Source organism: Hirundo rustica, chromosome 2 (genome assembly GCF_015227805.2).
Source record: "Hirundo rustica isolate bHirRus1 chromosome 2, bHirRus1.pri.v3, whole genome shotgun sequence".
NCBI lineage: Eukaryota > Metazoa > Chordata > Aves > Passeriformes > Hirundinidae > Hirundo > Hirundo rustica.
The window spans coordinates 43,570,805-43,584,417 of record NC_053451.1 but is presented as its reverse complement, the minus strand read 5'-3'; the positions used below and the strand labels follow the sequence as shown (position 1 = coordinate 43,584,417).

Genomic DNA, 13,613 nt, shown 5'->3' with positions numbered 1-13,613 from the left:
CTCTGCGAATTACCAAGAGAATTCCTTTTCAAGGGCCTTTAAGAAATCGTATGTCAGTGACAGAGGGAGCCACAGTTAGTATTCTTTATTGTCACGTTTCAAGCCAAAACTAAAATTTGACATTATCTGTACTGTATAAAAACTTCCACTGATAAAGCAATAAAAGGGCAGTTTGTCTGGATCGGTAATCATGGATGCTTTAGGAAATTTTAGAATAGCAGTTACAGAATTTATCCACTGATTGATAAATAAGATGTAACAGCTACCACTTATAATTTTGATCAGAGAGCATTTAAGGCTGTGTTTCTGATGCTACTTGGGCTACAGCTTCTGTATCAGTATTGCAGAAGCACCTCCTCCTCCATTGCAGATTCCTGCAAGACCATATTGTCCTGGTTTCAAAGCATGGGCCATGTGAACGACAATTCTTGCTCCAGACATTCTAAAGATAAGAAAAACAAAAGAACATTGCTTAGTTTAATGGAAATTCTTAATTGGACCTACACAGGGCAGTTGGCAGAATATAGTGCCAACAAAAAAACTGAAACAATCCTTTTGTCTGCAGTTCAGTGCAATACAGATTAAGTACTGGAGCTAGAGAGGAATAAACACAAAGGCTCTTAAAAATGGAGTTTTTGTGTGTATGTATAATTAAAGTTCCTTTGGGGAAAAAGCAATCACCTCTGTGTCAGCCTGTGTATTACAGAGTCCCTCTACAAGCAGCAAAGCTCTTTCGAAGAAAGGAACAGATCTCCCACGATCAAAACCGTATTAATGATTTAATTCAAACGTACTCCTAGGTGCTTAAAACTTGTTTACCTAGAAGACAATGCCTCTGTGCAGAGCAAAACCCAGAGCTTATTTTGCTTACCCTATTGGATGTCCAAGAGAGACAGCACCTCCATTAATATTTACTTTCTGTGGATCAATGCCCAGCATTTTAATATTGGCCAGCACCACAACACTGAACGCTTCATTAATTTCCCACATTGCAATATCTTCTTTTTTCAGACCTGTCTCACTTAGAATCTAGAAATAATACAAAATAATTACTACTGTGAAAAAAAGAGGAAAACAATTATAGAAATAATAGGTCTATTTTGAAGTCAGTGACTCAGGCTGCCCATACTCTGATTCACAAATTCACATTTAGGAACCTCTTTGTCAGATAGAAAAAAGCAAAACTGAGGAACTGAACCACAAACTTGAGCTTTCACCAAAGAAGGAATGGAGAACAGCCCATGTCAAGGATGCATTTCCATCACACAACACTAAGACTGCTGCTACAGTGAGTCCATTTAAACTGACACAGTCCTGCCTCACACCATACACTTCTCTTCAGTTCCTTTTAGAATGAGTCTATCCTTGAATAACCATACTTATTTTGCCTTTTGGCCGTATAAGCTGCAAAACTTCAAAGGTGTAAACATGTCCAAAGTTGCTAAAAGCAGTATAGAACAATATTCTCTTTTAAAATAGGTGTGAGAATATTGTTAAGTCAGAAGATCTGCATTCTAGCCTTGGTCCTCTGTAAAACATGAGTTCTTTGTATTTATGACATCATTATAATTTCAATCCTAATTCAAGATGACCCATCGAGAGGGTATGAACCAGCAGTGGAATGCTAGGGAAGTTTGCTCTTTTTTTTTCCAGAATCCATTCAGTTTTATTCTTACCTTGGGAACAGCATATGCAGGTGCAATTGGAAAGTCAATAGGATCAACAGCAGCATCTGCAAAAGCTGAAAAAAGAAAAAATTCAGAAAAGGTTTTGAGAGACCTTGTGTTTTTACCATACATGATTTCCTTTCATGCAAGCAGCAAAATCTGCCAAGATAGAAAAATTCTGAATACCATGGTCTATGAAATACATGCACCTAAAATGTAGTGCCCTAAATAAGCCACACAGTAATATTTTCAGATTTTTATTATTATTACATATAGAAAATTCTGTTTACGGTCAAAAGTCTGCTGGTGTAACACTTGAAATTTCAAGGACTGTATTGGGAAGACACAGCCATAATGTCAGGTAATCGGCCAAACAGGACTCCCAGTCTTGAGTATTTTCCAGTCTGGGAGTATTTTCCATGACTTCCTTAGAGGTAAGAAAGATCCTACCTACTATCCGTGCCAAAGGTTTGACTTTCAGTCTCTTGGCTGCCTCTGTAGTCATCAGCACCAAAGCAGCTGCTCCATCATTCAGTGTACTGGCATTAGCAGCTGTAACTGTTCCTAGAAAAGGTAAAACATTCCTTAGACAGAGGTGAAAGTGTTATGCAAAACAGCTCCTGGTATATCCTGTTAAGGACTGGTTTTCCCTGACTTCATGGAACATGAAGACTCAATCATTGTGCTGAGTTAACTAAAAATGAGTTGTGTTTTGATATCTATTTGATGAAACAAATGCAGCCACTGGTATTTGTATCCTTATCCCAGTGCCAGTTTAGATCATACCTTCCATGGCAGCTGCACTGCTGGCATTTTTCCAACTCAGGAAGGGTCATGAATGACAGGCAGCTGTGAGTTAGCCAGGAAGGTTTATCAATTACAGATTAAGGAAGCAATGACCATTCTGTAAAGCCACTCCAGCTCCACAGCAACAAGAGTTTACACTTGGCAGAGACCACACCAACAGCAAAACTGAAACCCTTCTGTCACTCTTTTTAAGATCCATGTCCCAAGCAGAGGTGTTCACTGGTTTAAGGTTCTTGGACCATCTTTCAATCCAAGCCAGTTCAAGCTGTTGTGCAGCATGTTTCTTTATCTCAGCAGACATTTAAAAATAAAGGGACTGTTATTGCTCAGCTCCCCACCCTGACAAAGCATCCTTGCACTTGGCAGAAAAATCAAGCAGTTCTTTTAATGATATTTACCGTTTTCTTTTTGGAAAACAGCTTTCAGCTTTGGAACTTTACTGAAATCAACACGTTTGTATTCTTCATCTTCTTTCACCTCTGTATCTGGCTTCCCTGAAATTCAGATTTGGTTTAGTATTCTGTAGAACGGTTGACTAAATACTGCCTTATATAAGTAACTTATTTCAGTAAAAAAAAGCAAATACATGTAAAATGCACATCAAGAAAGGTGCTTACATAAACTGAAAAAAGTTGTTCCTTAATCAAATTTATTTACAGCAAATCCATTTATACTTCCCAGTGGCTGAACAAAAAGGACAAAGAGCTTATCTTTAATGTAAATTAAAACAAATAGATGTCCTTAAACCATAATTAAATTATAATAACTAACCTTTCACTTAGACAAAAAAGAAGATATGGTGTGTAACATTGAAGAAAAATTGGAAACCAAAAACCAGATGACAGGTCACTGACTGCTGTTCACCAGGAAGTCTGCCTAACAGAAAATTCTTAGGTGATCAAAGTTAATGTTCCTGAGACTTGCATGTTTAAACAACACAATTTGCACTGAACATAGACAATGTTACAGTTTTCAGTTCATCTCATCACACCTTCCTACAATACCTTTTTTTGAAATAGTGACAGAAACTATTTCATTTTTCAGTACTCCTGAGTCCCAAGCTGTTTTGCTCTTGGTGTAAGAGCCTATGGCGTAAGTGTCTTGCTCCTCTCTGGAAATAGTGAACTTCTTTGCAGTGTTCTCAGCACAGTTGCCCTTGGAGAAAACCAGGCCTGGTAAGTTTGGTATTCTTGAAGATGTAAAGCACAATTCCAACTGAAAAAAACCTCAACCAGAGATTTCCAGAACTGAATGTGACTAATATTTGGTGTCTATTGCTGATTTACACAGTCATGAACAAATAGTAACTTTTGGTTTTGAAATATAATCATCAGATGTAGCTAATGTTTTCTGGATCCAGATGATCAGTCATAGAGGAACTTTGTTTACAAGGTTTTTTTTTTTCCCTCCAATTAAAAATTGCATGCAAAAGTAAGTTCTGAAGTGCTTAGGGCTGACATCTTCAGAGACTGAAGATCATTATTCAGCTATAGAACCACATGTTCACATCCTCTTCCTAGTGTTTTCACTCCATTATTACCTTGCCTATTCCAAGGATTACAATGGGTCAACACACAGGGCTTACTTGGCTTTCAGAGTCTCTAAAAACTGTAGAAATAGAAGTATGTATACCTTTTTTTCGAATAACCGGAACGAAATAAGTAGAATGAAATAACCAAAACATTTTATATATAGGCAAATCATGATTGTAATTATACACTCATAATTCATTATCAACACTTAGTATCTAATGACAAAATTAAAAAAAAAAATCATTTAGTCAACTGGAAAGATTTGTCCTTGAAGAGGTTTTGTTCCACCTCTCATTTCATCAGAAAACTCAATGAATCAACACAAAACCTTTTAGAGCATTGTGTCCCTCCAGTTCTTCAAACAAGCAAGTTCACTTCTATGTGATGAATGAATTTAAAGTCTTCAAACCTCAAAGCACCAGCAACTTAGGCTACTGCCAAAACACAGACAAGATAAGTTCCTAAAGCCACCCTATGGACTTGTATGTTCTCACACAGACTGTTAAGGCTTTCTAAGCAACCTTCACCTGCTTAAAAACCAGAAAAGGTTCCAACATACTGCCCCAATCTATTATAACTTTGTGTATTATAACCAACTACTCTCACATGAAGGAACTATCAAAGCCAACCTTCAGATTCCTATAAAATCCCCACAACCAAAATCCACAATCCTACAAAAGTGAGGTCCGTATCAAATCTATGGATCACAGTAAATATTCCTCATTACATGTTTTCCTGTATCCCAGGAAGAACACTAACTGATCAATCAAAAGTGTGCTACAGCTGAGAATTACCACTGGTAAAGGTCAGAAATAATCACAAGCTGAAAGTAGCCGCTCTGTTTTCAAGCTTTTCTTCCCCAGTGATTGTTCTTGACTATCTTTGCATCAGTTGTTTTCCACACCCATCCTAAGTTTGCCCTTGTTTGTCCAATTTAAGTTACCCTGCTGATGAGTAAGCACACCAGCTGACTCAAACCTTCCCACAGGAGATAGGAGATATGTACTCTGGGGGAGGGAAAAACATGAGCCTGCTGGATCCTACAGAGCAGGGATCCTCAAAGACACCAGGCAACTTGATGGCTCCCTCCCTCAGATGGAGCAACAGCAATCCATCAGGAGCAGAATTAACTTTTCTCTTAATCCTTGCTTTAGGCTGTTCAGACTGCAGAGACACGTTAGTTACTGACCAACTGCTGTGCTAATGTTGGTCTTCTGTCCAGTCCCTCCATTACAGCTACTGCAAGAAACCTGGAAATGGAAGACTTCTCCCTCCTCATTTCCAGGCTTGCTGGATGAAGCAGTTTCATAACAACTATAAGCAAGCTCTTCAGGTCTGCATCAGGTCTTTCTATGGTTGATACATGAGCACTGTGCAGGAATATTTACCATATGGATATGGTTGTAAGCATCTGTCAGCCCATCTTTTACTATCAGGTCTTCCAGCTTTACTCCTCCGTAAGGTGTTGCCCCTCTGATCATCGTGTAGGGAACATTAGACATGCTCTCCATTCCACCAGCAACCATGACATCCTGACCAAAGGAAACAAGATAAAATTTAATAATCATGCAGTGTGTTCTCTATGACTTCTTGTAGCAACAATATCAGAAAAACCTTAAGCATGGGCATTTTGTATTTCTGAGGAGTCTTAGAGAAAGAGGAAAAAAAAAACCCAAAAAACAAAACCTTTAAGCATTTAAAAAGCAAACAACAGGAACAACTGAAGGTAGTTAATCCACCCTGGCAGAAATATGACAAGAAGTAATAAAGAAAAGAAAGAAGGCTGGAGACAAAACTATTGAAAAGACATATTGGAAAGGCAGTAGATATATGGAAGAAGCAGCAGCAGATCAGAGGAACAGGAGACCCTGGCATTTCAATTCCATAAAGTGAAAGACCTGGAGAGAGAGCCAATACAATTGTTTATACAATGGTGTACACTGACTCAAGCCACTGGGAACCATCACTGACGGTCATACCACAGATACCTCACAGCTCACAGCCAGGAAAAACAAACCAATACCAACCCCCCCATAATTTATAGCTCTAAGAGATTAATAACTGGCTGAGACTGGCAGCACAGCTTGTATGATTAATTCAGCTGAAAACTCCAGCTCTATTCAGAGCTCATGGCCTACATCTGTCAAACCAACCAAAGGCACAACCACCCTCATGAAGTCATTGGATATAAGTGACTAAATCCAAATGTAGCTGTTGACAAAGACAGGCTGGGCTTGGTTCAAAGTCTGGTGACAAGATTTCCATAAACTTCAGCAGGCCCCAGACAAAGCACTGTTTTCTGCAGAGCAAGGCCAAAGCAATAAAGCAGTTGCTTAACTCCAGTTACACCGTGATTTCCACAGACGGCACAACAAAACTTAAATACTTTACTTTTGTTCTAAACCCATACACAAAAGCATTCCTCGCTTATGAGCTACTTACTTTCAAAGCCAAAAATATATATAATTGAACTGATGATATTTTCACTTCAGAGGACCAAAGATGCTGCCAAAATGCTTTGTGTGTGGAATTAAAAACAAAACTGAAATGTCTTTCTTCACATTCACACTTCTCCCACACTCTTTGCTGCACAGCATTTAATGGATTACTGAAAATTATGATTTCTCCTATCCTCCCATTAAGTGACAGAAATTTTCCCATTGTATAGAAAATCTTGTAAGAAATTTGACAGAGATGAGCAATTCTCCTTCATCAAGCTCTTTAATGGAAAAGCTTATTCAGCAACAATAAATTCCACTTCTTCTAAAACAATAAAAAAGCCTGAAAGATCTTTAGTGTGCTTGGAAACAACATTGCTTGAATATGTGTACTTAATTCATTTAAATGTTAACACCCTCTGAACATCAAGTAATCAAAAACTAAGTCTATAAGAATTTCTTCACACCTTTTCAAAACTGAAAGCCTGAAAATTCCCTTAATTATATTTTGGAGACTGGACTGGTAGGTGGGGTGGGGGTAGAGCAGTAGAGAGATGATGTAAATACTCCCAAACAGTCCAACTTGTTTATTCAGCTCTAAAAACATGTCTGAATTCTCCAACTATAGTATTTACTTTCTTTTCTGTTTTGAACTCAAACATACTTAAACGACTATGAAATTAGGGTTGCATAAACAAAACAACACAAACCCTTGCTAATTAGCTTTATTACCCCAAGCCAAGACACAATCCCAAATCAAAGAGCATGGTCATTGGTAGGACAGGATTTACAACATTAACTATGTGGTTTTTTCCATAGAACAGCACAAAATCCACATACCTGACTCCCACACATCAGGCTTTGTGCTGCCATCATGATTGATTTCATTCCTGAAGCACATACTTTATTGACAGTTGTGGAAGGAGTGGCAATTGGCAGACCTGAGTCAAAGAAGTTGTTTGTACAGCTGTTATTTGAAGGGTAGACTGTAGTATTTTAGTGGTGTTTCAGCAACATTTCATATGGCACACATTTTTTTATCTAAGCCCAGGATGTCCAGCTTGCATTATTTCGCCTGCCAGGGCAATTTATCTACGCTTATCCATTGTTACCATCCTTCCTGGAGACCCCTGTTGCTTCTGCCTGTCCAACAACTCACTTGTGATAAGAAGAAAGGCAAGGAAATGGAAGATCAAGGAAGGGACTCCAGAAATGTTCCTGTCCCCAAAACCCTGATCCCTACCTCTAAGCAGCAACCAAGGCTGCAAAAGCATAAATAAGCTGCGGAATTTAGTAACTGGTAACAAGACAGACCCCAGGCAAGGCTGGACAGGGTTCTGAGCACCCTGGTCTAATGGAAGGTGTCCTTGCCCACAGCAGGGGCATTGGAATGAGATCTTTAAGGTCCCTTCCAACTCAAGACACAATGAAACTCAAGAAAAGAGTCATATTTATCACTTTGCCTAACATGGAAGTAGTTCCTTCTCCTTCAGAAAAGTACAGGAACAGATCCAAGAAAGTACACAGCTCTTCCCTGACCTACAGGCTTTCCTAGAGACACACTAAGGTATGGAATGCCACCCCCAGAGAAAAAGGGAGAAAATAATTTCTGCATCCCAATAACTTTGATGTTACAACTAACATTATACAGTGAATTCTTCCAGTGTCAGCTCCAGACTCCACAGGAAGATGAGTTGTACACACTCATGAGATGAAGGAAACTCACTGATTCCTTATCCAGTAAGAATAATGAAGTACCGAAGGAAAAAAAAGTCTGTTCTGTGAAAGATCCAGAGCAGCATCCATCATTAATGTAAAAATACTGTGGAATTACCAGCCTGGTCTCCAGTACTGCAAACACTGTAGGCAGTAACATCCCACTTGCACAAAGTGCAACACACACCCTCTCTCCCATCACAGGGAAAAAAGCATCCACAGACTGTCCTGACAAAGGGCTGCCCACCACTCTGCTTTAACTCACAGACCAACAGATTCCGGCTACACCAAGACAGAAAACCCTCAACCCCAGTGTCAAGAGAAGGAATACCTGCACCCAAGACTGCTTGTCTTGTTGGAGCTTGTCCCTGTCCAGCCTGCAGGACATTGCCCATATAGGCCTCTTTCACTTCTTCCGCAGGGATTCCTACAAAACAAAATTGTTTTGATTCAGGATCCTTTTGACAAAGGTGCCCACTGAAGTTTTCTATCAAAGACTAATGCAACTTGCCACATCCAACCCATGTGCTAACAGAACCAAGGCCCCTGTGGGGGCATTCCAGATCTCTGCCCTCATATTCATGGAGTATGGTGAACTGGTGACCCCTCCAGAAGGGGGTCCCTTCTGGACCCTATCACCTATCACCCTGCAGAACAAGCTGCATTTATTTCACTGAAGTCAACATTTCCAAGTCTCACTAGTCACCTAAGAAGCTCAATTTTCATGGATAGTTAAATGCACAAAACTTTTTTTGTGCTAGAATCATGTCTAAAGACAGTTTTGGTTGTTTAGCAAGGGCAAGCCAAGGCCACAGCAAGCTGCCACCAGAGAGGAGAGGTCTGCTCTCCTGCTGCATCTCTTGCAATAGCTCTGGTGTCCAAGTTCCTGTAGTATTAACCCTCCTCTCCCCTAAAAAAACCTTTTTTTGCGCAATTGAACCCATCAAAAGGCTGACAAGACTGTCCTTCAAGTACATGTGCCCACATAAAAAATGGGCAGGGAAATGGAAGGCCACTGTTCTCAGCAGCAAGGTGCCTTTGCATCAGCTCACACATTATAAAAATCCATCCCAAAAAACCAACTACCATGTTCAATCACATCTGGACTAGCACAGATACCCCTAGGCTATGTTCTGCTCCTAGAAGCAGCACTTAATTCATATTGAACCAAAGCTTGACAGCCAACATCACTTAAATGGCTTTTGTGCATAGACTTAAAAGTGCCACAGGAGCAAAAAACCCAGGACATTTTTTTTGCAGGATTTTTCCTTACCAAGCCATTGAAAAGACACTGAGCCACTTGAGATTTTCTTTGTCACAGGAAAAAAAAAAATGTGTATACATACCTGCTCTGTCAATTGCTCCCTTAATTGCAATGGAACCAAGTTTAGTGGCTGGCAGTGATGAAAGAGACCCTTGGAAAGATCCAATAGGTGTCCTTACAGCACTTGCTATCACCACCTCCTAAGTGCAGAAGAACAGAGGACAAGTCACAAGCTCTGTCACAATTGCACACACATCCCAATATTTTTTAAAAGTATCTACTTATTATTTCATTGATGTCACAGCTTCTCTTTCATCCTGCAAGTGTTTCAGAGCACTAAAATCTTTACTGATGCATGGAGTAAATATAAGGAGATCAGCATGCAGCTGCAGCACACAACTTTAGGATCATGGAGCTGTGGTGAGATGGCTCACATGGCTGGAGTGCTGCCATGCAGGGATAAGGGCTCTCCAGGAAGGACAGGCCACGAAGACAAGGCAAGGGGAGAGAGGAGAGGCCTCGAGCTTTATGGGACAGAACAGGTGGAGTGCATTGAGCTCAGCCTTGGAATTAATGATGTTTGCAAGAATCTTGACCATCCTGGAGCAAAAGGGCATCAAAGAAAGCTGGCTGTATTCAAGGATTACCCCCTCCAGGCTCCAGAGCAATCCATTCCAACAGCAGTAAGTTGGGTAGAAATGCCAGAATGGACGTCAAAACTCACACACAAAAATGAACCATACAGGAAATGGAAATGGGGACAGAGAATCTGGCACACACTCTGAGCATGCAGGGATGAGGTTATGAAAGCCAAAAACTGAATCTGGCAAGAGGTGTCAAAGGCAACAGGAAGGGCTTCCATGAGCACCGAAGAAGCAAGGAAGATATTGGCCTGCTGCTGATTTGAGCAGAGGACATGGTGAAAAGGACAAGGCTGAAGCACCGAATGCCTTCTTTGCCTCAGGCTTCAGTACTAAGGCAGCCTTCAGGAATCCCAGGCTCTAGAAACTGGGGGAAGGGTGGAGCAAGGAAGATGTATCCTTAGTGGAAGAGGAATGAGTCAGGGCAAGCTGGACATACACAAATCCATGGGCCCTGATCAGATGCCTCCATGACTTCTGTGAGAGCTGGCAGGTGACTTTTTAAGGTCACTTTCAATAATGCTGGAATGGTCACAGCAATTATGAGTGGTGCCCAAGGACTGGAGAAAAGCCAATCTTCAAAAAGGGTAAGAAAGAGGACCCAGGGAACAAGAGGCAAGTCAGACCCACCTTAATCCCTGGAAAGGTGATGAAACAACTAATCCTAAAAAAACATTTACATGGACAAGAAAATCATCAGGAGTCATTAGCATGGATTCACCCAGGGGAAGCCATGCTTAGACAAACTGCCAGCCTTCTACAGTCAAGTGACTGGTTGGGTAGAGGAAGAGAGAGCAGATATTGTCCACCTGGACTAGAGTGAGGCTTTCACCACTGTCTCCTGTCAAAATCTTCATACAGAAGCTAACGAAGTATGGGCTAGACAAGCAGACAGTGAAGTGGACAGAAAAGGGCTGAATGGCAGTTATATCAGTTGATATCAGCTGTCTTTTCCCATTCTGGCTTGATAGTTACATGAAGCTTACATCAGCTGACACACTTCTAATTTTATCTCACACTTAGCAATTCAAAGTAAAAATGGCAATCTGAGTTATATCTCAGATTTTGCAGGAAAATGTGGCTTGGGCACAAGTGACATTGTCTTTAAAGCAGTTTTTTTGTGATTATTTCCTTAAAAATGTCAGTGATTAACAAACAAATCTAAAATAGCAATAGTGCCTTATACTTACATTTAAAGTACGCTGCGATGCATAGCCACGGCTTGCATACTTCAGAGCCTGAAAACAAGAAAGTCTTCAGAATCTCATATCAAGATAGCCAATGCCATGATGCTTCATTATGCAATGTACCCATTTTCATAGAAGTTATTATTTCAAAAATTAACATCTAAGAAACACTGAAAAATATGAAAAAATTTGTAACATGCCTTTTAAAAGAAGTGTAGTCTAGTACAGTCTCACCATAACATCTGTGATAAAATGTTTTCTGAAAAATAAACAAATACTCCTTCAAAAACAATACCCAATTCATTTTGTCCACGTCTGTTATGTACACCTATAGCAAATGTCTAAGCCAGGGGTGAGTGGTGTTATCTTGGAAAAGCTTACTAGTTCCTGTCTGCTTCCCTGGACTTTGGTTCATTCATTCCTATCATGAACTCCGCTGCTTTTTAAACAGTGGCAGTTTGCACCTACAGCTTCCATTCCCTTGGTGTTTCATGAACACCAATGAAGATAACTAATTCAGAACATCACACCAAAATAGAATAATAAAACAAAATGGGATTATCTGAGCAGTCTAATTCACTAGCCAGTAGCTTCATTTAATTAAGCAGTGCAAAGATACAAAATTACATCTATAGGTATTGTTTCATACATTAACAGAATGATCTTTCCATTAGTGCTTTAAACCACTTTCTTCAGACGTTTCCTCTGACAATTTAGCCATTACAGCACACTAGAAACTTATGGCCATTACTGAATTAGAGCTAAATGAATACTAATTAAAAACAACTGCTTAAGGACACCAAAATACATCATTTTTATAAATTAGAGAATGCCTTCTGGCTGTGTCTGCAACATGAAAATTTTGTCTGTTTCTCCACTTCATTTACCAACCTTCAACAAACAAAAGCCTAATTATTTTTACTGTTTTGAACTAGTTGTTTGATTTTTGTTTTGTTTAGGGGTTTGGGGATTTTTCTTTGTCTGTTTTTCTCCCCAGCTCAGGTGATAATACCCAGCTGAACGTTTCAAATAAAATTTTGCCCTGAAAAATAATTATGTCCCTTACAGGGCTTTAATAGCAGTGCTTTCAAGGGTTGGTATCAAAAAAACAAAACTAAGCCAAATCAAACAAAAATCCCTGCCTAACAAAAGGAATGCCTATACTAAAAAAAAAAAAAAAAAACAAACAAAAAAAAAACCACACCACCTTTACTGCACAAGGCCTGAAATTTAAACCGGACAAACCAGACAATTGTTTACCAAGTGCAACTGGCGTCTGCTAGGATTGTTCATACTCTGTCATCAAGGAAGGAAGGAAAGAAAGCCCCACTTCCACAGCTGGTAAAATACCACCTTCACTTTGCATATGGCAATCCGGATGCGATCCACCTGCCCTCCTTTCCTTCCCAGCACAGCTCGCTGCCGCCGTGTCGGATGCCAGCGCTCCAGGCAGGGCAGGCACGGCCAGCACCTGCACCCAACAGCGCCGCCAGGCACACAGGCTTTGTGGGCAGCAGCATCCCACCGCCCAGCTGAGAAACAACGCCTACAGGTGCAGTTTTATATTGACACTACTTAATTAGAGGGATCCAACCCGACTGCCGGCGCTGTCCCGGCTGGGACATCCCTATGGCTGCAGCGGGTGCCGGACGGGGCTCGGCAGCCGCGGCACTCCCGGCGCTGACAGCGGAAAAAGCCGCGCTCAGGATCGCGGATAAAGGTCCCGCCGGGCTTAGTGTGGGGCCCGCGGCTGCGGGGGCGAGAGAGGCCGCCCCTCACCGACCAGCGGCTCCACCCTTCACGCCCCACCGGGCCCGGGACCCGCTCCCCCCGCTCAGCTGCCTCCCGGGCCGGGGGGTTTTCGCAGGCGTGAGGGGAGGGGGCCCAACCGCCGCCCCGCCGCAGGGGCGGCCTGACCTTGGCCGAGCCTTTCCGGGCCCGGCGACGGGGCCGGGGCTGCGCAGGGAAGGAGAAGGGAAAGCTGGGCCCGGGGTCGCCTCACCCGCAGCAGCCCCGCGGCCGGCCGCCGCCCGCTCAGCATCGCCCCCGCTGCCGCCGCCATGTTCCCGCCGGTGCCCCCGTCACCTTCACCGCCGCCGCCTACCCCACCTATAGCCGGCGGCGCCCCGGCCCCCGCCCGCTGCTATTGGCCCCGCGGCCCGGGGCGGTGCCGCGCCCGCCCCTGCCATTGGCTGTAGCGGAAGGCGGGTGGCGGCGTCAGAGGGGCCGCTGCCGCCGCGTGCGCGGGGTCTCCCCACGCCGGGAGCCCCCGTTTGGCGTGAGGAGGAATGGCTTCACGGAATGGGTGGCTGGACAGCGGAATGCGCTGCCCGGGGAGGCGGGAGAGTCACCGTCCCTGGA

General features: G+C 42.2%; 1 protein-coding gene across 1 annotated transcript; it reads right to left on the bottom strand.

Annotated features, from left to right (window-relative positions):
- Nucleotides 1–70: 70 nt before the first annotated feature.
- Nucleotides 71–13,361, bottom strand: ACAT1 (acetyl-CoA acetyltransferase 1). The gene is made up of 12 exons (XM_040090497.2): nt 13,255–13,361; nt 11,256–11,303; nt 9,507–9,624; nt 8,492–8,587; nt 7,285–7,385; nt 5,395–5,538; nt 3,479–3,629; nt 2,873–2,968; nt 2,118–2,231; nt 1,677–1,741; nt 872–1,029; nt 71–442 (listed from the first exon to the last, which is right to left on the bottom strand). Exons 1-12 carry the CDS (start codon nt 13,312–13,314, stop codon nt 322–324), a joined length of 1,272 nt encoding a protein of 423 aa, XP_039946431.1. The 5' UTR covers nt 13,315–13,361; the 3' UTR covers nt 71–321.
- Nucleotides 13,362–13,613: the final 252 nt, after the last annotated feature.